This window comes from Octopus bimaculoides, chromosome 18 (assembly GCF_046866305.1).
Source record: "Octopus bimaculoides isolate indiv1 chromosome 18, ASM4686630v1, whole genome shotgun sequence".
In the NCBI taxonomy this organism is placed as follows: domain Eukaryota; kingdom Metazoa; phylum Mollusca; class Cephalopoda; order Octopoda; family Octopodidae; genus Octopus; species Octopus bimaculoides.
This window is the reverse complement of record NC_142945.1, coordinates 31,706,665-31,728,023: the sequence shown is the minus strand read 5'-3', so window position 1 is coordinate 31,728,023 and position 21,359 is coordinate 31,706,665. Positions and strand designations below refer to the sequence as shown.

Genomic DNA, 21,359 nt, shown 5'->3' with positions numbered 1-21,359 from the left:
TGAAAGGAGGAGACCAAAGAAAAATGAAGGTGAGGTAGTAGAAAATGATCTCAAGGTATTACATCTGATGAAGATGACAGAGAACATGTTGATTGGTGATACACAACACTGCAGAAGACCTGACCTCTCATACCTGTTTGGGAAACTGCCCACTAAAATAGTGAGGTAATGCACACTCCCCACATTGCATACTTCTTATTCTATACACTCTCATCTCCCCAACATCTCTTCTACTCATCATACTAAGCCACTCATAACTGAGATAAAAGACTTCAATCTATGCATAGTAAATCCTTAGCTCCCCTATCTAATACCCTCCCTTTTCTCTATCATCTATTCTACACACTTTTATGTCACCCAACCTATCAATTCTGAATCCTCTCCACTTCATTCTATCCTTCTAAATCATAATGCTTAAATTGCACTCTTGCAACTTACACTCACCTACCTTGATTTTTCTGTCACTTTCTTAGGTATGTTACTTTGAGAATGGCTCTGCTGCATCCTCTGTTAATCTGTCCACCACCACTTCCTTATGACAATAAGTCCATTCCTCCCCCAACACTTCATCTAAAGTCATCATTCTCTCTCCTGTTCAATCTTTCAATGGTTGAGGCTCTTTTACCCTGTGAGTTACAAGGCAACCTCACTAATGCTGGTACAATGAAAAGTAGGTTGAAAAGTTAATAAGCTGATTATGGAGGAGTGTTGCTAGGTTGTTAGAGCTGTGAAATCTCGCGTACATTAATTTCAACTCTTCTTATTAATAATTATTTAGGTTCTTTCCAGTTAAACTGACATATGACTATTCAAAGGACTTCAAAAGTAACTGGTATTGACTTCTCTTAAAAATGGACAAAATTTGGCATCAGTGTTATCTAATGTCTGCAGGAAAAGAGTTTAGCCCCCAAGGACATTCATGCTGACATGGTTGCTATATTAGGGGATAATGCTCCAGTTTTATCAACAGTACAATAGTAAGTAGCTGAAGGGAGAGTCTTGAAGATGACCCAAGGTCTGGACATCCTGCAACTGCCACCATAAAGGAAAACATTAACTGTGGTCACATGGTGATGGATGACAGGTGACTGATTATAAATTAAATAGCCAATGCTGTTAACATACTCCATGAGAGTTGAGGATATTCTGCACAATGAACTTGGCATGACAAAGGTTTCTGCTTGGTGAGTACCATGTCTTCCAACACCTCTTCAAAAGCACACTAAGCTGATCACATCATGGGAAAATCTGACATTGTTTGAGGTAGATCTAGCTGGTTTCCATGAAAGTTTCCTAACTTAGGAAGAGTGTTGGATTCATCACTTTGGGCCAGAGACAAAGAGACAATCTATGCAGTGGAAACACCCTTCCTCATCTGCTCCAAAGAATGCCAAGCTTGTTTTATCTGCAGAGAAGCTGATTGCCTCAGATTTTTGAGATGCAAAAGGTATTGTGTTCATTGACTATCTTCAAAGGGGTCACACTATCAACAGAAAGTACTATGCCAACTTGCTGAGGCAGGTATGAAAGGCTATCAAAACCAAATGCCCAGAAAAACTGACAAAAGGGTCTTCTTTCATTAGGACAATGGTCCAGCACACAAGTCCTTGGTTTCAATGGCTGCTGTGTATGATTGTGGCTTTGAACTGGTTGATCACCCTCTCTATTTTCTTGATTTGGCCTCATTTGACTATCATCTGTTCCCAACATGAACAATAAACACTTGGCTGGGGACCAGTATAGAAGTGATGATGACAGCGTATCTGCTGTTGATGACTTTTTTGATCAACAGGATGAAAGCTTTTTCACCAATGGAATCCAGGTGCTGCAACACTGTGGAAGGAGTATGTGGATTGTAAAAGGAACTATGTCAAAAAATAAACCTCATTTGATCACATTCCATGAAAGTAACTTGGCCAGCATATATGAACTTTTCACCTGATCCTCATAGTACAGTCTGTAAAGTGGTTGATAAATCAAGCAGAGACAAAACAGGGTTTGGCAGTACTTTTTAATTGTGCCAATGATACAGAAAAAGTGCACTTCGTAAAACGATTGTTGTTGGGAAGGGCATAACTGAGGCACTGTGGCAAGACATGGTTTTCTGACCAATCATATATGCTGAACTGTGCAATCCACGCCAGAATGAAAAGCAAATGTAAAATGATGATGATGATGACAATGACACTAAAGTTGCCTTGCATCTGTGAAGTATTTTCTGAGATTTGACCATCACTGTTTCCCTATTCCACAAGAATAATTTCAAATAGCAGTCTGAGCAAGGGATGCCTAAGAAGATTTGTTAAGCAAAATCTAAGAAGTAGTGATATATCATACTGTACATAAATCCTACCCATACTTATATGGAAATAGGGGTACTGAAGGGAGGAGAGGGAGGAGGAATATAACTTTTACATACCAATGTTACCAAAAATGATACCATTCTCTGTAGAAGCAACTTTCACATTGCCCTTTATGTTACAAAAATCATGAGGGGCCATGGTCACTGGCTGTGGCTTCTCAACCAGTTTCAAGTCACCTGCAAAAGTGGAAGAAGGAGGAAGTAGTTAACATCTTGGTTTATGGAATGAAAGAAGAGAAGATAAAAACAGAGGGACATAAGACAGAAATAGATAGACTTTTGAGTCACATATAGAAATAGGGATAGAAGAGCGATATGAGAGAAGTGGAACAGAGAGAGAGAAAAACAGATGATTAGAATGAAAATATATAGAAATATACAGTGGCAGACTGGCCAGGTTGCCAGCTTGTCCGATGACAAGTGGGCCCCTGCACCATTAGAATCCATATATGGGGGCCCATCCCCTCAAGTTTGAGAATTTTTTTATTCACTCCTGGAAGAATGCATTAGTTATTTCAGCCTGGCTGTGTTTGTAGACAGTTGAAAAGAATACTTTTAATAAAAAAAAAAAATTAAATGATAGCACTGTAGATGCGGGTGGGCCCCCTTAGTCTCCTGGCAACCAATATTTTTACACCCAGTTCACCACTGGAAATATATATAGAATCAAAGTTGAGAGAGGAAGACTTACCAAGTGTGGCAAGTTCTAAAGTTAAATTCTGAAGTGTGTCAGCAGTCTGGTTGACAACTAGCACATCTAGTACTATGTCATACTGATTCACATTAACATAGGCTTCAGCATAAACTGGGTCAGAAAATCCTGTCAGCTGTGTCACCTGAAATATCATCATAATATATGCATCCTTATAAATACACACGGATCTTTTTTAAAACGGGGGCCACATTTTTCATTAACGAAACACTTTGAAACTTGGAACACTGGTAGAACGTGTCATATAAAACATCTTTTTCTCTTAGTCTTCTTAAAAAAAAAAAGAAATCCATAAGTCTTTCCATGTTAAAGTTGTCGTATTTCTGTAATTTCAACCAATCACTGACGTCCATTCAGCCGATATACATTAAGTGCCGACTACATAAACAAACGATTCTGAAACAATTGACCCTAACCCTAACGTTAGGGTTAGGGTTAGGGTTAAAGCAAATTTAAAATGAAAAAAGCAAATAAAACGAAGGTATGGAGATTAAATACGCTTTACATCGCTTAATCAGCCAAAGGAGTAAATATAAACAACTGAATACTTGTCAGTGATTGGTTGAAATTATCGAAATAAGACAATTTTTTACATGAAATAAATTCGAATACAAAAATATTTTTCTGTTCTATAACGCAAAATAGATAAGTATACGAAGTTTGAAAGTCTTTCCGTACCAAAAACACTACGTAAAACATTAATGAAAAATGTGGCCCCCGTTTTAAAATAGATCCATACACACTGACTTCATAGAAAATAAAATAAACACACACACTGCTATATACAAAATAATAACAATAGAACATTAACTGAAGTTTGGTATTTTGTTGTTATCTCATTTTTAGTCCAGTATCTAATTTCTATATTAATTTAAATATTTATATTGATACTATTTGATTAGTTGATTACCATATAAACATACTAAAATAAATTTGAACTAAGTACCTTTATTTCTAAACAAAAGGTAGTAATACTCTTGACCATTATGCTATGACATGCTACATATATGTCTATGTGTAGCACAATGTGCATGTCATATAATGTTCAGGAATAAGATATCTTACGATGGTCAAAGATTAAAGTAGTCAAAATGTGGTATAGATGTAAATAATAAAAAAATAATATTAATAGTACAAAAAAATTATGACTGTATTCATAATTTAATAATAGAAGTAATTTGCTACAGCCTCCCTCTGGTATTTTTATATTAAAGTCATTTTCTCTTACCAAACAATACCATAGAGAGTAGTTTGATCTATTCTTTGTTTTGGCATGTTCATGTGCTTGTCAGCAGCACAAGCCTACCACACTTAATATTTGCTTATTACCTCAGTACTAGTTTCTGTTTTATAGAATACATCATAAAGGAATGCACCATTGTGTCCTGACCAATGCCTTAAGTGTTAACCTAAATTCCAACAGGAGGGATTCGGATTGTGCACTGTAAGCTAAAAAAAATCACTCAACTTGATCAATGAGTTGCCCCTACCCTGCAATATTTAAATTTGACCATTTAAGAGTTAAGAGTTCATGAATACAATGCAGTGCAGAGAACAGGACACACCCCACTGAACACTTGGATAATTGTCCACTCCTGTATCCACCTAATTATTCAATAAATCAAAATTCTCATTATGCTATTTACAAGAACTATAAGTACACAATGAAAAGAATGATAACTACCTTAAATAAATAATATAACTGTATACCAGAGGCATCTTATGTACTACATTGCACTATAACTACTCCTTTTACCAACATCATATAACTACATCATAGCTAGAGCTATTTAGTGTCTAAATATACTTAAGCTATCATCTACAACAGGACTATGTTATAAATATCCCATGTATCGGAACTGTAATAATGATTACATTCTATTCTACAGCTTTTACTACACTTTAAATCAGAATTATACTGTGTTACATAACTGAAACAACCTAATTCTCTACAACTATATTCTTAATTCAAAATTCACTGCAATTGTACTTCCTAAGTACTCTATATAGTGCACTTGTATTTTAACTACCTTATTACATATTTTATACTAGTAATTTTTATTTTACTATATAATATACTACCCTATACAACTTCTCCATGCCACACTACATTAAACAATATTACCATACTAATATACTACACCATATTATCCTACACAATACTATATTATTAGGGTTACATTATTAGACCAATATTTTACATCATACTGCACTTCACTATCAGCAAATGAGGGAGCTTCTATATGGTTGCTCAACTTGCAAGAAATAGCAGCAGAATTTCTTCAGACACCACCCTGTTATCTTTAAAATGGGAGAACACAGTGGATAATGTGGTCATGGGCATAGCTGACTTGGGCTAAACAACAATGACACTTAACAATATTCTATGTGCATACCATTACAAAAATAATAAAATATCATACTTCCAACATTATAATTGCTAAAACTGCTGACATCAATACTAATACTGCCATACACTACAAACACAACAACATGGTAACTGTCATAGAAATATGTTGACATAGTCTAACACTACTGTTAGCTGTCAGCACACACAAATTAGGCCCAGGAATGTCTGTTACCATCCTATCATTAGGGTGTTGTAAATAGATTTCATATCATGTATATGAAATAAATAAATAACAAGTAAATATACCTTATTCAACTTTGATGATCCAATAGTGTCAGTGTCCTTTTTACCAGAAGTACCAAGAGCTTGTGACAAAGTTAATTCAAACATATTCTGGAAACAGAGAATTAGTGACACTTAAAATCTTTATTATACTGGTTTGGAGGAAGAGGCTAAGTCAGAGGTCCTGAAAGGCATTCTAAGACTAGCAAAAATGAAACAGTCAACATTATTTCTGAACAAAAGAATGTCAATGGTTGCAGAAAAGACATGAGCATGGAGGGAACATCAGTGAGCTGATATTCTAAGTAGAAAGAACTGGTTGCAGCAATTGGTGGGGAGATAGAATGTGAAGTGGTTAGGAGTGCCTGAATGAATGTGACACAGGACCAGCCAGCTCTGAAGAGAACAGGCCATTGTAGTAGCAGTAGAAAAGGCAAAGAGAGAAAAGAAACTGTTTTGTGTGCTATTCAGGCTAAATTTGACAGTTGCATAAAAGGAAAGAAAACACAATATACCAGTCAAAAATAAAAGTATTTCAAAAGATCAAAAAAATATCAATTAGATTATGGCTGGGAGATAACAGTTTGCTCAAAGTAACCTCCCTCAGCTTCCACTATGCACTCAAGATGGCTCCAGAACATGGTGTAGGAGCTCCTCACTGTGTCCTTGGGAAGATCTTCAAACACCTCCTTCATCTTGGATATCAGTTCAGTCTTTGTGTTGCAGGCAGAGCGGTTAGTGTTTTTCTCAACTGCACCTCACATACAATAATCCATTGTGATTATAATTGGGGGAATTAGGAGGCCAGAAATTGGGGCTGATGAAGTCTTGGAAATTCTTCAACAACCACTTCTGATTCATTCCATTGGTATGAGAAGAAGCTGAATTCTGCAGCAACACATATGGCCTTCCAGCAGCAATCCTCACCAGCCAGTGATTTGGTATATAGTATAAATGCATTAACAATACACATATTTATTATACACCAAACCAGGTACCATCACCATTTATTTCCTGATCTACCAAATGGATAATAGCTTATCATTTAATTCAGCCAATTTATATCACCAATATACCTGTTATAATCGAGGTTCACAGATGGGGTGGCATTTTCATCCACATGTGGTTGTGCACAGGTAGATAGAAAATTGATTTGCCTCTTGTCTCTGTATGCAGTCATTAGCAAATTTTCTTTTTGCCACTGGATTATTTCATCTCTCTTTTTAAATTTTGCTTTTTTTATACCCAATGGCAATATACTACTTGTAATCACTGTATACGTTGCCACAGTTTCTAAATCTACAGGTTTGATTGAACTAAAAAACCTGTCAAAAAATAATATATGGCTCTGATTATTGTGTGGAAGTGATAAATTCCAGATCAAGGCCATGTTGGCTTACATTATTGTCTCTTCCCTTCATCCGCCATACAAAAACTAAATTCATGGTAGAACCTAGTTTCATTTCACAAATCTTCCAAACTTTGATCCCCCATTTTGTGGGATTTCCAGACATGTACTCTTGGAAACATAACATTTCTTACCTACCATACTTTCATTCACAGACAGGTATCTCTCTGGTTTGTAGAATGTTTTATATGCATTTTGAATATAATCAATGAAGGGTCTTATTTTAAATAAGGTATCAAAGTTTGGATCCCTAGGTTCTCTATGCACTGGTGCACTGCTAGTGTCTTTAATTAGGTTGTCTGGAAAGTTTTGAGCATTTTTAACCTAAATCTTTTAACACTTCATTAAACATATCTGAAATGTAACACAGTTAAAACTTTGGCAATGCTTGAAGTGGTAGTGCATCTCTTCTTTGTTCCTGAATAAAAATACATTTATCTTTCATTCCGGTTACCCTATATCAATATTTGAAATGGATAACCAAAAACTTCATATTCACATTGTAATGCTGCAAAGACTTGCAAAAATATTTGTGAAGTTTATGGTGGTGATTCTGTAGGTGAATCAACTGTTTGAAAGTGGTTTGCAAAATTTAAAGCTGGAGAGTTTAGCTTGGAAGATGACAGTTGCAGTGGAAGACCTTCAAAATTGGATGAAGATGTTTTGAAGGCAAAAATTAAAAAAACTCAAATATCACAACTAGAGAACTTGCAGACAAGCTGGAAGTTTCTAAAAGTATGGCTCATGAACACCTAGTGAAGCTAGGATACATTTCTCACTATAATGTATGGGTCTCTCACAAACTCTCAGAAAAGAATTGGTTGGACCAGTATTCTGTTTGTGATATGCTTTTGAAACATCTTGTGACTGGAGATGAAAAATGGATTGTGTACAAAAACACAGTGTGAAAAAGATCCTGAAGTTTGCACAAGGGTTTCCTAAAACAGCAACCAAAGACAAATGTCCACCCCCAAAAATCTACGCTTTGTGTTTGGTGGGATTATAAAGGCATTATTTATTATGAGCTTGTTACACAAAATCAGACCATTAATTCTGATGTGTATTGTTGTCAGCTGGCTAATTTGAACCAAAAAAATCAAAGAATTGAGGCTGAAGATTGCTAACAGGAAAGGGGTAATGTTCCAACAAGACAATGCCTGACCACATGTGCCTTTGGCTACCCGAACGAATTCATAAGAACTTGGTTGGGATCTCTTACCCCACCCACCATATTCTCCTGATATTGCGCCATCTGACTACCACTTGTTTTTGTCTCTACAGAATTCATTGCACAGAAAAACATTTAGTGATTTAGATGGAGTCAAAATGCATCTAGATAACTTCAAAACAAGTAAAATCTTATGCTGATAGAATATTTAAACTGTCTGATAGATAGACAAAGGTCACTAATAATAATGGAAATTATTTCATTGAATAAAATTTATTGAAAGGTCAATTATTTATATCCTCCTTTTTTACATATTGAAAAACACTCACAACTTTCTGGACAACCTAATATATGTAGATATTGCAATAATTTTAAAAATCAGGTCCTTGTCATAATATTGGAAACACTTCTCTCCAAAAGGTTCATTGTTGCTCCAGTAGTGCATAATTCTGGGTAGCTTTCTTATAACTATAAGAGTATTAATCGCAAAAAAATGCTTAGATTTTGTCTAAGTAAGTGGGAGACCGCAAACCATCTTTTTTACATCTTCATTTATATTCAGTATAATGATTTGTTTTCAAACTAATTGTTTTGAACACACTAAGAAGAGAAAAAATTTTTTTAAATAGGTTAATAGTTTTGTTTCCTGGGAAAGCCAGTCTCTTCTGAAAAATCATTAAGAAAAACAGTTTCCAAACTGTTACTCAATTTAGGTACAAATTCATTTTCTTTGTCGCTATCAGAATTATCATTGGAATTCACTGGTTTTACTTTCAGAAACTGAAATATCTGATTCATAATCACACACCACATAGTTTTTACAGTATATTTTGCTTGATTTCTTTATGTCTACCATTGAAAAATCTTTCAAATTCATGATTCACTGCTTGACAACATGAAATCGGTATCCATTTTTTGTCAGTATAAAAAATTTTCAGAAAATCAATGCAGATTAAATGAGGGAAAAGTTCTCTAAAAATTCACAGAGCTCAAATATCACATCAAATAATGTTGAATACTGTAACTCAATTGTTTTCATGATTGTATCAATGAGATATGCATTTATGCTGAAATCCTCATTTAAATATGATTTGGTTTTTTCGGATTTTTTTTTTTTTTTTCTTTTTTTTTGGTGAGTTGGTAACAGCCAAAATAATTCTTGGGCAGCTTTGGGTGGGTTGGTAATGAAAGGGTTAAAAATAAAAAGGAGAATAATTATTAGAAATATAGGAAAGACAGCAAGAGTGGGATAAGTGGGAGGGGTTTAGGCTTTAAAGGGACTGGTTATTAGTTACAACTAAAATGATAAATATTACTGGGACAGTATAGTGAAAAAAGTGTATAACAAATTATAATCTATATCTATAAAGCTGAGTTTGTGAGTGTGTGTGTGTGTGTTCCATCTATAGAAATCCACATTTTCCACTTTTTCATAAAAATTTTTACACCAATGGAATTTTCTTAATGTGAACTTTCCAGTGCAGTAATTAGATTTTTAAAATTCCGTTTACTTTGTGTGATTTAAGGGAGATTTGGCTGCTGTTTCTAGCAACTTTTATATTTCTTCCCTTCTACCTGGAACAGCGTTCTTACACACACGCTCAACAGAGAGAGAAGGTGATACATACGTCATAGATTAAACTTTCCTCTCAGTATTCTTTACCTATTTTTCGTAACATTGATATATAAAAACACACACAACCACACATACGTGATCTGTGGCAACAACATACACATTGCTCCCGTTCTCCCCCTCTTCCTCTCTCGCTCTTTCAAACGCATACACGTGTAAGTAAACACAATCATTCACAAAAATATAACTCATGTTCGTCAATGTGGCATAACTACAGAGTTGTACCCCACGACTTTGGAAGGTCATAACTTTCAGAAAAATGAATATTTTTTTATGAAATTTTCTATGCATATATTATTTATTATGTAGATTCCGAATATACAAAAATTTTAGGTGAAAGTCTTTTGGGAGTGGTATGGGGGACAATTTTCGGAAATTCCACTTAAATTCCTCTTAACTTCCTGGAAAATGAATATTTTTCGTGAAATTTTCTACAAATATACCTTGATGTATGTACATTTCGAGCATGTAGGAATTTTGAAGGAAACAACTGCAGGTTATTTTTGAGAAGTGTTCCCCATTCGGTGGTGTTTCGGAGCAAGTCGTCCATATTTGTTTCATTTTTCTCTATTATGTGCGTATGTGCATCCATATATTTCTAATGAAGTAATAGGCAGTGAAGAGAAGCTGTCATAAGAAAACTTTTAACTACCTCTATTCCTTTCTCCCACTCTCTCTACCTCTTCCTCTCTCATTCTCTCAAACGCATACACGTGCAAGTACACAATCATTCAGTAAAATATAACTCATGTTCGTCAATGTTTGGTAAATATACTACGATTTTCACTACGGTGTTAGGGTTAGGGGTTTAGGGTTTAGGGTTTAGGGCTAGGGTTTAGGGTTAGGATTAGTGTTACGGTTACGGTTTTAGGGTCAGGGTTAGGGTGTTAGGGTTAGTGTTAGGGTTAGTGTTAGGGTTAGTGTTAGAATTAGGTTTAGGATTAGGGTTGGGTAATCATGAGGGTGTTAATCTGAAAAATTATAGATATGTGAAAAGTACCGACCCTGCCATCTATTATAATTTTTGTTGTTCTGTTTAATATATACATAGATTATGCCTCCAAAGAAGAGAGTTTGCTGGGGAGAGAAAGCAACCGGTTTAAAATGACAGCAACAGACTGTAGCAATTCACCACATTCCAGAAGCTACTTTGAACATAATGCAAAATGGTGCATCAACATCTTCTGCCCAATCTGATAGAATTCTGGCAAAACTGTGTAGCAACAGATCGCCAGCAATTGCTTCATCAGAAATTGCTGTCCTAGCTCCTGCTAAAAGGGATTACCCTGCTATGTATAATCAGGGCAGCGCAAAAAGTTGTTTTGCACAATCATTTCTATAGCCAATTAGACGGATGAAATTTACGTATGCTTAATAATGTTACGCAAAACAGCCTTCAGACTTTCCCTATTAATTTCATTGTCTTTTGAATTATGAACATATTTACATCATAAGGGTTTTTTCGTTGTAAGGTTTCTTTTTTAGTTGATTTTCACCTACCAAGACTTATCGTAGATGGTGTAATAAGTCACACCCGGACAAGGTCGGGTTATACTGCTAGTACACTAATAAAAATAATAAATTGTAAATATCATGCTTAGCTAGAAGCTGTATTTTAGTAACCAAAAAGCAGCATTTTTTTAATTGCAGGTTGATAATATTGAAGGTATAAATAGACACTTATAAAGTTTGTGTTGATATGTATAGAAAGTGAATGTATGTGCCATCATTTAATATATATATATGTGCACGCACACACACACACACACACACATATATATATATATATAGTTTATGGATGAGACAGATATTCTCTGTATAGAATACACTTCGTAGTGCTCAAGAGATTTAAACTTGAGCAGGTAGAGGAGTAAATGTAAGAAGCAAGTTAGGCAAGTCGATATACAAAAGATATTAAATACATTTAATACAAAAAATGTACATATGTTTACATGTAAACAGGTTCGACTTATACAGAATAGAAATGATAACAGAAATTAAAGGGATTGAATAAGAGTTTTATGAGTCCAACAGCTGTTTCTGGGGGTTTGGTGGTCCAAAATAATGACTGTAAAATGATTCCATCATTAGATGATACCAGCCTCCGTCTTCAGAGAAGAATTTTACATTTGAGGTCATGAGAGAAAGGAGATTAAAGATGGAATGATTTTGTGAAGAATTAAGTGTATTAGCAGGAGGAGTTGGGAGGTATTTAGATAGAGAGTAGTAGGAGGAGAAAATAACTCTCCCTCAGCCACTGAACCATTTATTTACCTCAAAGAATGGCCATTCCCATTTTCACTACTTCAACCTTTAACTCTATGGCCTTCATACAAACTAACACAAAGGTTACCATTCACATACTACCTAAACCACAATTCCCTTTTCCTCCCACCTTCCACTGCTACTACTATTGTTAGCTTTATTAATAAACCCTAATCCTGAAATTTATTTTCACCTCCCACTACTCTCTATCTAAATACCTCTTAATTCCTCCTTCTAATACACTTAGTTCTCCACAAAATCACTTCACCTTTAATCACCTTTCTGTCAACACCTCAAATGTAAAATTCTTCCCTGAAGATAGAGGCAGCTGTTGGACTTGTAAAACTCTTATTCAATCCCTTTAATTCCTGATATTTCTATTCTGTGTAAGTCAGGCCTTTTTATATGTAAGCATACATACATTTTTTTGTATAACAACTTGCCTAACTTGCTTATCCTTACATTTTATATATATATATATATATATATATATATATATATTATATACGCACGAGGGGTGATCATTAAAGATTTCCCCTGACCCGCTTCCAGTTGTTGCAGCAAACAGAACTAGTACAGGTATAATCATACATGTCACATTGTAAATTGCAGCTTTCCACTAGCATTCATTTGTCTTTTAAGGCTGCTGAAGTGGACAACGGTGTTATAATGGAGGCAGTTGAATGCAGATCAGTGATCAGGTTCTTATACTTGAAAGGTTGTACACCAAAAAGATGAGATGAAAGAAGTTAATGATGATAATGCACCATCATACAATGTAGTCAAGCACTGGCATCACCAATTCAAATGTGGTTGGACATCGGTGGAAACAGCTCCTATTCCTGGACGACCACATTCTGCCATTGATGACGACACCATCCATAAATTGGAAGCCACCATTTTAGAGGATCGCCACATAACTATTCGGCAACTAGCCCAAGTAGTGAAGCTAAGTGTAGGTGCGTGGAAAAAAATCATTCATGACCATTTGCACATGCGGAAGTTGTCTGCACAATGGATTCCCCAGATGCTCACACCTTTCCAGAAGGAGAAACAAGTCAATTGCCTCCAGGCTCTTTTGGCAATGTGCCAAGAAAATGAGGACTTTTTCAGCAGACTTATCACATAGGATGAAACATTGGTCCATCACTATGATCCTGAGACTAAAGTCCAGTTGAAGCAATGGAAGCATGATAACTCACCACCTCTAAAGAAGGCTCATGTCTAACCCTCAAGAAGTCATGGTGATGCTCACAGTATTTTGGGACCAGCATGGAGTAGTGATGATGGATTTTCTGGCAAAAGGTACCACAATTAACGAGGCATATTATACTTCTCTGCTGCAGAAATTGCGAGATGTCATCAAAGCAGAGCGGTGTGGCATGCTGACTAAAGTATTCCACCTCCTCCAAGACAACGCCCCAGTTCACAACGCACATGTTGCCCCATATGAAAGCACACTCATGCAGCTATGAAATCCTTCCTCATCCTCCATATTTTTCGACCTCACACCATCTGATTTCTACCTCTTTCCAACCATGAAGTCTTTTTTGAAAGGGAAGCACTTTTTGGATGATGATCAACTTATTTCCAAGATAAAGTCTTAGTTCCAGATGCAACCTACTGACTTCAGCAGATGAGGTTTCAACAGCAGCATAAAGTGATGGGAGAAGCATGTCACCATTGGTGGTAGCTATGTAGAGAGGAATTAATAATTATGCCAAGTTTCGTTTATCCCACTCCTTTTCCACTTCAATGATTAAATGTTTACACATAGTATCATGATTGTTTTCCTTCCAGTGATCAGTGTTATTTCGTTTTATATATAAATAGGGTCTCTGATTTGGGAGTGAGTTTCTTGCTTAATATCAATCTTCAAACCGTTCTTATTTTTGGTACAGATTTTTTTCAGTATAGTTTTTATAGTTTTAGTTTCTGTCTGTTGGTGGGAGTGTTACAAACTTGCACATAATTTTACATACACACAGGCATACACACACACACACAGGCATACACACACACACACATATTATGTAGGTAAGGTTAAAACTTAAGTTGTACACACATATATTCATGCATATACACATGTATAAATACACACAAACTTTCATACATTACATAACATGTTATACACCACTGGTCATAACGTGCATCCAATTTTGTCTTGATTGCGTGTTAAAGTGAATATGTGATCTATTGTACTATAGTTCTTACAGAAACCTGCTTCCTCTTTCAGCTGCTTGTTGTCAAGGTGTTTTGATGGTCTAGTGACTATGATCTTTGAAAATAAATTATAGAGGTGAGACAAGAGGCATATGGGGCAATAGTTTTTTTAAATCTTTATCACCTTGCTTAGGAAGCAGGATGGCATATGACTCTTTCCACAGTGATGGTATTTTACTCTCCTTCAGATAGCGATTGAAGCATAGTACGAGGATTTTCCACAGCTCTTCACCTCTTCATTTTTTCATTTTCATATCTTTCTTGTGATGCCATCTTTCCCAGGAGCTTTGTCTGCTTTCATCAGTTTGAAGACATTTTCAATTTCACTGATCAGAACAGGTGACACTTCTTCCAGCATCTGCTGTGGTGTAGGATCAAGCTTCACTGAGGATTTAAAAGATTGGTGAAGGAAGTTTAGCATACCGCCTCCATATCTCCTTTGTCTGTCACCATGAGCCCATTCTTGTTCTTAAGAATCATTACCTCTAACCTATAGAGCATCAGCCTTCTCTTGCATCTATTTAAACTTTGATTTCCTTTGCAGCCTGCATTAATTTCTTCAATCTATAATTCTCAAGGTCATTTCTTAGATGTTGTCTGATTGCTTTGCAAAGAACAGAATACTTGAGGTGATTTTTCAGAATTCCTCTGCATTATTTTCTATTTTTCTAGCATTTTCTTCAGTGTCATTCATTTCTAATCTATCATCTTGGGGAAATATTATTTTGCTCACAGACATGTGAGGGTTGGTGACAGGAAGGGCATCCCGCAGTAATTCCAGGTGACCCATGCAAGCATGGAAAATGGACTTGGATGTATATCAGCAGAGGAAGGTCCAGCATGAAGTTGGAATTTGATAACAGCTAATGATGATCATAACCCATTTAAGAACAAAGACCAACATATTAGCATGCAGTGATAAATAGTTGAAATGGCTGACACCTCTCACTTTCAGTGTTTTATAATTAAAAAAAATTTTTTTAAAGTTTTATCTTAAGGTACTGTAATTGTTGCTAAAGAAAGAAACGAATGGACGTAGTACAGGAGAATCCAAAAACATATCTCCAATGATGAAACAGTAATGTAGATTCCATGCTCTGAACAGAAATGTCTTCTGCTTCATACAGGAACTTAACACATCAGAATTTCTACTTCAAACAGAGTTGGCTTCAAGTAGCTGGACAAAGTCACACCACTTAAAACTTGAATGGATGAAGTTATTCCACAGAAAAGTAACTGGACCAAGCTACATTACAGTAAAATGGCTAGATCAAGCCTCAGTACAAAAAAAATATTGAAGGATTGAAACAAATAGGGAAAAGTCATAGTAAGCAAACCTATTTGACTCATAGCAACATGAAAAGGGGAAAGATATTAAACTGTCAATAATAATGATGATTTATTACAGAGAGGCCTAGATGCCATTAAACTCATGTGGTCAGTCTGGCCACTACCTAAGACAAATGATGATATTTCTTTTCTTTGTAGCCTATACCAACAAATTTGAAAGGTATACCTGTTGTCAAATGTGAGGCAGATGTAGAAACAAACCTTGCATCTACAACACCCACACCTACTGACAGGTGATAATTTCTGTTGTTAAAGTGAGTTGTGGACATGAATATTAGACTGACACTATATATACCAAATGATAGATGATAGTTCTATTATTAGGTATCCCTACAGAATGTTGTACAATGGAGACAAGCACAGTTTGAACACATGAAAACACACATTTTGCTTCATCATCTTCATTTCAAAATAAATATTTTCTGAGGAAAATTATATCATTGGAAAGTTCTGGATGCGAACTTTCTTATATAGTTTTAATTAAAATCTGACAGTTACATATCATGTTAGGGTCCCTCCTGGTATTTCCACACATTTACAAAGTTTGTCCTGTATTTTTTAAATTTTTTTTTACTGCTAAACGGTAACCCTCGTACTAATTCAATGCACTCAAGTTGTGTTAAAAATCATACTGTGAGGAAGAGGAAGGTTTTTTGCTATATTTTGATATAAAAACTGATGGGGGTAGGTCAGATAATTGTTACAAAATATAAAAGTTAAAACTTCCTAGTTAATTTTCACTTACAAAAGGACATATTTTCTTCAAGACTTTTATATAAGAAAAATTAATTTCTCACGGATTCAATGTGGTCATTGCTAAGTCTGGCCATGGTATTGCAAAAAAGCACAAAGTGAGTGGTATACAGACCCTACTTGCCAAACTGATATATTTGTGCACAATGAGAGGTCAAACGGAACATAAATTCAAGGCTTCAAATATCAAGTTTGAGCCAGAATTTCAAGAAATGGACAAACTAATTACATTATTTACAATTGACAGATATTTGTCCTCATCTTGTTTGTTGTTAACACAACGTTTCGGCTGATATACCCTCCAGTCTTCATTAGGTGTCTTGGGGAAATTTTGAACCTAGGTTCTCATTCCTAAGGTATTTTTCAATGTTATTATTATTATTATTATTATTCAGGTCACTGTCTGGAATCAAACTCGGAATCTTGGGGTTAGTAGCCCACGTTCTTAACCACTACGCCATATGCCCGTGGGCAATTATGGAGTGAATTTTAGGGCTTATAAATTTAATATTCTCCTATCCTTCCTTAATACTGGTTCCAATATGCTGTTCATATCTGTACTCAGTCTGCTTAGCATATGTGCTGCTTCTTTTAGTTTTCATATTTTACAGTGGTGTTCTCTGCCTTTTATTTTAACTTCATCCCATAGGGGGAGGTGGTCTCCATTTTTCCATACATGATCAGCTATACCCGATTTATCAATATCTCCCCATGTGACAGCTTTGCGATGTTCCTCTACCCTTATTTTGAGGGGGCAACATGCTTTACCTTTATATAACCTACCACAGCTGCATGGGATGGAGTACACGTAGTTCTTAGTCATATTCTCTTTTATTGATGGTTTTACTCAAAGGAGATATTTGCGACGTGTTGTATTACTTTTGAATACTGTCCTGATGTCATATAAGCCACATATCTTTTGTATCTTTTCAGAGAGGCCTTTCACATAGGGTAGACAGACTGTGAACAGTTTATCAGTTTCATCCTCTCTTTTCTTCATAATTGGAGTGGATAGTATGTTTTATGGGTAGTTGTTACTTAATAGATTGTTACTGAGCTTGATCATTTCTTCATGGAGAGTATCACGATCGCTACTTATATCCATTGCTCGATGTTTTAGGCACTGAGCAATCCCTCTCTTTACACTGTATGGATGGTGGGAGTTGAAGTTGAGGTATCGTCCAGTGATGTTCCGCTTGCAGTATACGGATGTCCTGAATCCATACTTGGTGCGTATTATTAATACGTCTAGGAACGCTAGCTGATTGTCTTTTTCCTTTTCCATTGTGAACTGTATGGATGGCTTTATTGAGTTCACATGATCTAACAGTACTTGGACATCTTCCTGATGGGGCCAGAGTATGAAGGTGTCATCAACATATTGCAGCCATAGGGTTGGTTTTAGTGATGTTGATCCTAAAGTTAAATTCTCAAAGTATTCTATGTATATATTGACTATTATCGGTGGTAATGGCGAACCCATAGCTAAACCCTCCTCTTGTCGATATATATCAGTGTCCATACTGAAGTAGGTAGTTTCTACACAGAAGGTCAAAATTTCCATCAAGTCTCTTATTGATATACTAGTGTGTTCTTTTAGATGGATGTCTGTCACTAGTTTTTCTTGAATCACCGATAGTGCTTCACCAGTTGGTACTTTGGTGAACAGACGTATCACATCTAGACTCACCATCTTGTTGGATTCAATGGGGGTTTCCTTGGTCAATTCTGTGAAGTGGGTGGAATTAATAATAATAGTAATAATAATAATAATAATAATAATAATAATAATAATAATAATAATAATAACAACAACAACATCGAAAAATACCTTAGGAATGAGAACCCAGGTTCAAAATTTCCCCAAGATGAATTCTGGCGGGTATATCAGCCGAACAATTGTGTTTACAGCAAACAAGATGAGGACAAATATCCATCAATTGTAAATAATGTAAATAATGTACATAATTCCTCATCTCTCAAATATAGAACTGGACAAACTAATTACTAAATAAAAATGCATTTCTACAAAAAAATGCACTAAATTGAGTTTAATAAGTTTTCTAAAGCCCAAACTTGGCATGAAATCATTGTAATCAAAATGCTGTTTATTTATTTTAACATGTGGAAAGCTGCTAGGTAAACCTAGAGGATACTCTAGGTAAATTTTGTTTTTCTTTGAAAAATATTAGTCAAATTCATCATCATCATCATCATCATCATCATCGTCGTCGTTTAACATCCGCTTTCCATGCTAGCATGGGTTGGACGATTTGACTGAGGACTGGTGAAACCGGATGGCAACACCAGGCTCCAATCTAAATTTGGCAGAGTTTCTACAGCTGGATGCCCTTCCTAACGCCAACCACTCAGAGAGTGTAGTAGGTGCTTTTACGTGTCACCTGCACGAAGGCCAGTCAGGCGATACTGGCAACGGCCACGCTCGAAATGGTGTCTTTTATGTGCCACCCACACAAGCCAGTCCAGGGGCACTGGCAACGATCTCGCTCGAAAATCCTACGAAGGCCAGTCAGGCGGTACTGGCAACGGCCACGCTCAAAATGGTGCATCTTATGTGCCACCCGCACAAGAGCCAGTCCAGGGGCACTGGCAACGATCTTACTTGGCTTGCCGGGTCTTCTCACGCACAGCACATTTCCAAAGGTCTCGGTCAGTAGTCATCGCCTCGGTGACGCCCAATGTACGAAGGTCTTGTCTCACCACCTCAGCCCAGGTCTTCCTGGGCCTACCTCTTCCACGGGTTCCCTCAACTGTTAGGGTGCGGCACTTTTTCAGGCAGTTATCCTCATCCATTCTCACCACATGTCCATACCAGCGCAATCGTCTCTCTTGCACACCACAACTGATGCTTCTAATGTTCAGCTTTTCTCTCAAGATACTTACACTCTGACGGGTATTCACATTGACATTACACATCCAACAGAGCATACTGGCTTCATTCCTTGCGAGCTTACGCATGTCCTCAGCAGTTACAGCCCATGTTTCACGGCTGTTCGTACACATGCGTCATACAGTCTGCCTTTTACTCTGAGTGAGAGTCCCTTTGTCGCCAGCAGAGGTAAGAGCTCTCTAAACTTGGCCCAGGCTATTCTTATTCTAGCAGCTACACTTTCAGCGCACCCACCCCCACTACTAACTTGGTCGCCCAGATAGCGGAAGCTATCGACTACCTCTAGTTTTTCACCCTGGAATGAGATAGAAGTTGTTTCCTGTTTGTTTACAGTCTTTATTGCACCTGAACATCTGCCACATACAAAAACTAACTTCCTAGTTAACCTGCCTTTGATGTTGCTGCACCTCTTATGTGTCCATAGCTTGCACCGGGTACATCTTATAGAGTTACTACCTACTCCTTTTCTACATACTGAGCAGGGCCATCTACCTGAAGGGGTTTGTGTTTTATCTACCTTCCTACTTATTAGGATTTTGGTTTTAGCTAGGTTGACTCTAAGGCCCTTCAATTCTAGACCTTGTTTCCACACCTGAAACTTCTCCTCTAGTTCTGATAGTGACTCCGCAATTAGTGCAAGGTCATCAGCTCCCAGGGGCAACCTGTCTTGAACTCCTCTGTGATTGCCTGGAGGACTATGATAAATAGGAGGGGGCTGAGGACAGAACCTTGGTGGACCCCTACCTCTACCCGGAATTCATTGCTGTACTCATTTTCAACCCTCACCTTACTAGCAGTATCTCTGTACATGGCTCGCACAGCTCTCACTAACCATTCTTCTATCCCAAGTTTCCTCATTGAACACCAGATAAGGGATCGGGGGACCCTGTCAAAGGCTTTCTCCATGTCAATGAAAGCCAGGTACAGAGGTTTATCCTTGGCTAGGTATTTCTCCTGCAGCTGTCTTACTAGAAATATGGCATCAGTAGTGCTTTTACCTGGCACGAAACCAAACTGCATCTCATCTAAATTGATTCGCTCCCTAATTAGTTGGGCTATGACCCTCTCTGTAACTTTCATAACTTGATCTAACAGCTTGATGCCTCTGTAATTATTTGTATCTAAAGCGTCACCTTTACCTTTGTAGCAGTTGACTATGGTGCTGCTACACCAGTCATTGAGTATGACTCCTTCGTGTAACACCTGGTTCGTAATACGGGTGACTAGGCTGTAGCCAACACTGCCAGATATTTTGAGCATCTCTGCAGTGATTCCTGATGGGCCGGGGGCTTTCCCTGTCTTCATACTCTTAATTGCTTTATCTACCCTGGTACTATCAACTCGGATAGCTGGTCCCTCTATTGGGTCGACATACGGCAGGCTCTCTTCCTCCAATTCATTCTCTTTATTAAGCAATCTATCGTAGTGGCATCTCCAGACCTCTTTCTTTGCAGCCTCATTTAGTGCAAGTGTACCATCAACCATGCGAACACATTTCTCTCCTACGACATCACTCTTCTCTCTCCTACACTGTCTTGCAACACGAAATACCTCGAGTCTTTGGTCCTCACGGCGCAGAACATTGGCAAATCTTTTCTTATTTGCTTCCCCTCTGGCTAAATAAACCTGTCGCCTAGCCTCCCTTCTAGCACATTGGTACAATTCCCTGCTACCACCGTTCTTCCAGTCCTTCCAAGCCTGTTTCTTTTGTCTAATAGCCCTGTCTACCTCCTTGTTCCACCACCACGTTACTCTGGGTCGAGAGGGGACCTTACACCAGCCACAGATCTGGTCGGTGGCTTTCAACAGGTTGTCCCGCAGAAATCTCCAATTGTCTTCCACGTTGTATGATGCTATATCCCCTTCTATTTCGTCAAATGCTTCAAGTAACTTGTCTCTAAGTCTCTGTCCATTTGCAGGGTCTTCAAGCTTCCACACCCTT

The 21,359-nt window shown here is 37.0% G+C and overlaps 1 protein-coding gene across 1 annotated transcript in view; it reads right to left on the bottom strand.

Annotated features, from left to right (window-relative positions):
• Positions 1-21,359, bottom strand: part of LOC106880484 (coatomer subunit beta) — a 208,801-nt gene that overhangs the window by 12,758 nt on the left and 174,684 nt on the right. Inside the window, exons 19-21 of the mRNA XM_089365970.1 lie at positions 5,731-5,817; positions 3,054-3,198; positions 2,420-2,539 (exon numbers count right to left, since the gene is read on the bottom strand). Coding sequence (XP_089222096.1) covers positions 2,420-2,539; positions 3,054-3,198; positions 5,731-5,817 — 352 coding nt within the window. The remainder of the gene's footprint in view (positions 1-2,419; positions 2,540-3,053; positions 3,199-5,730; positions 5,818-21,359) is intronic.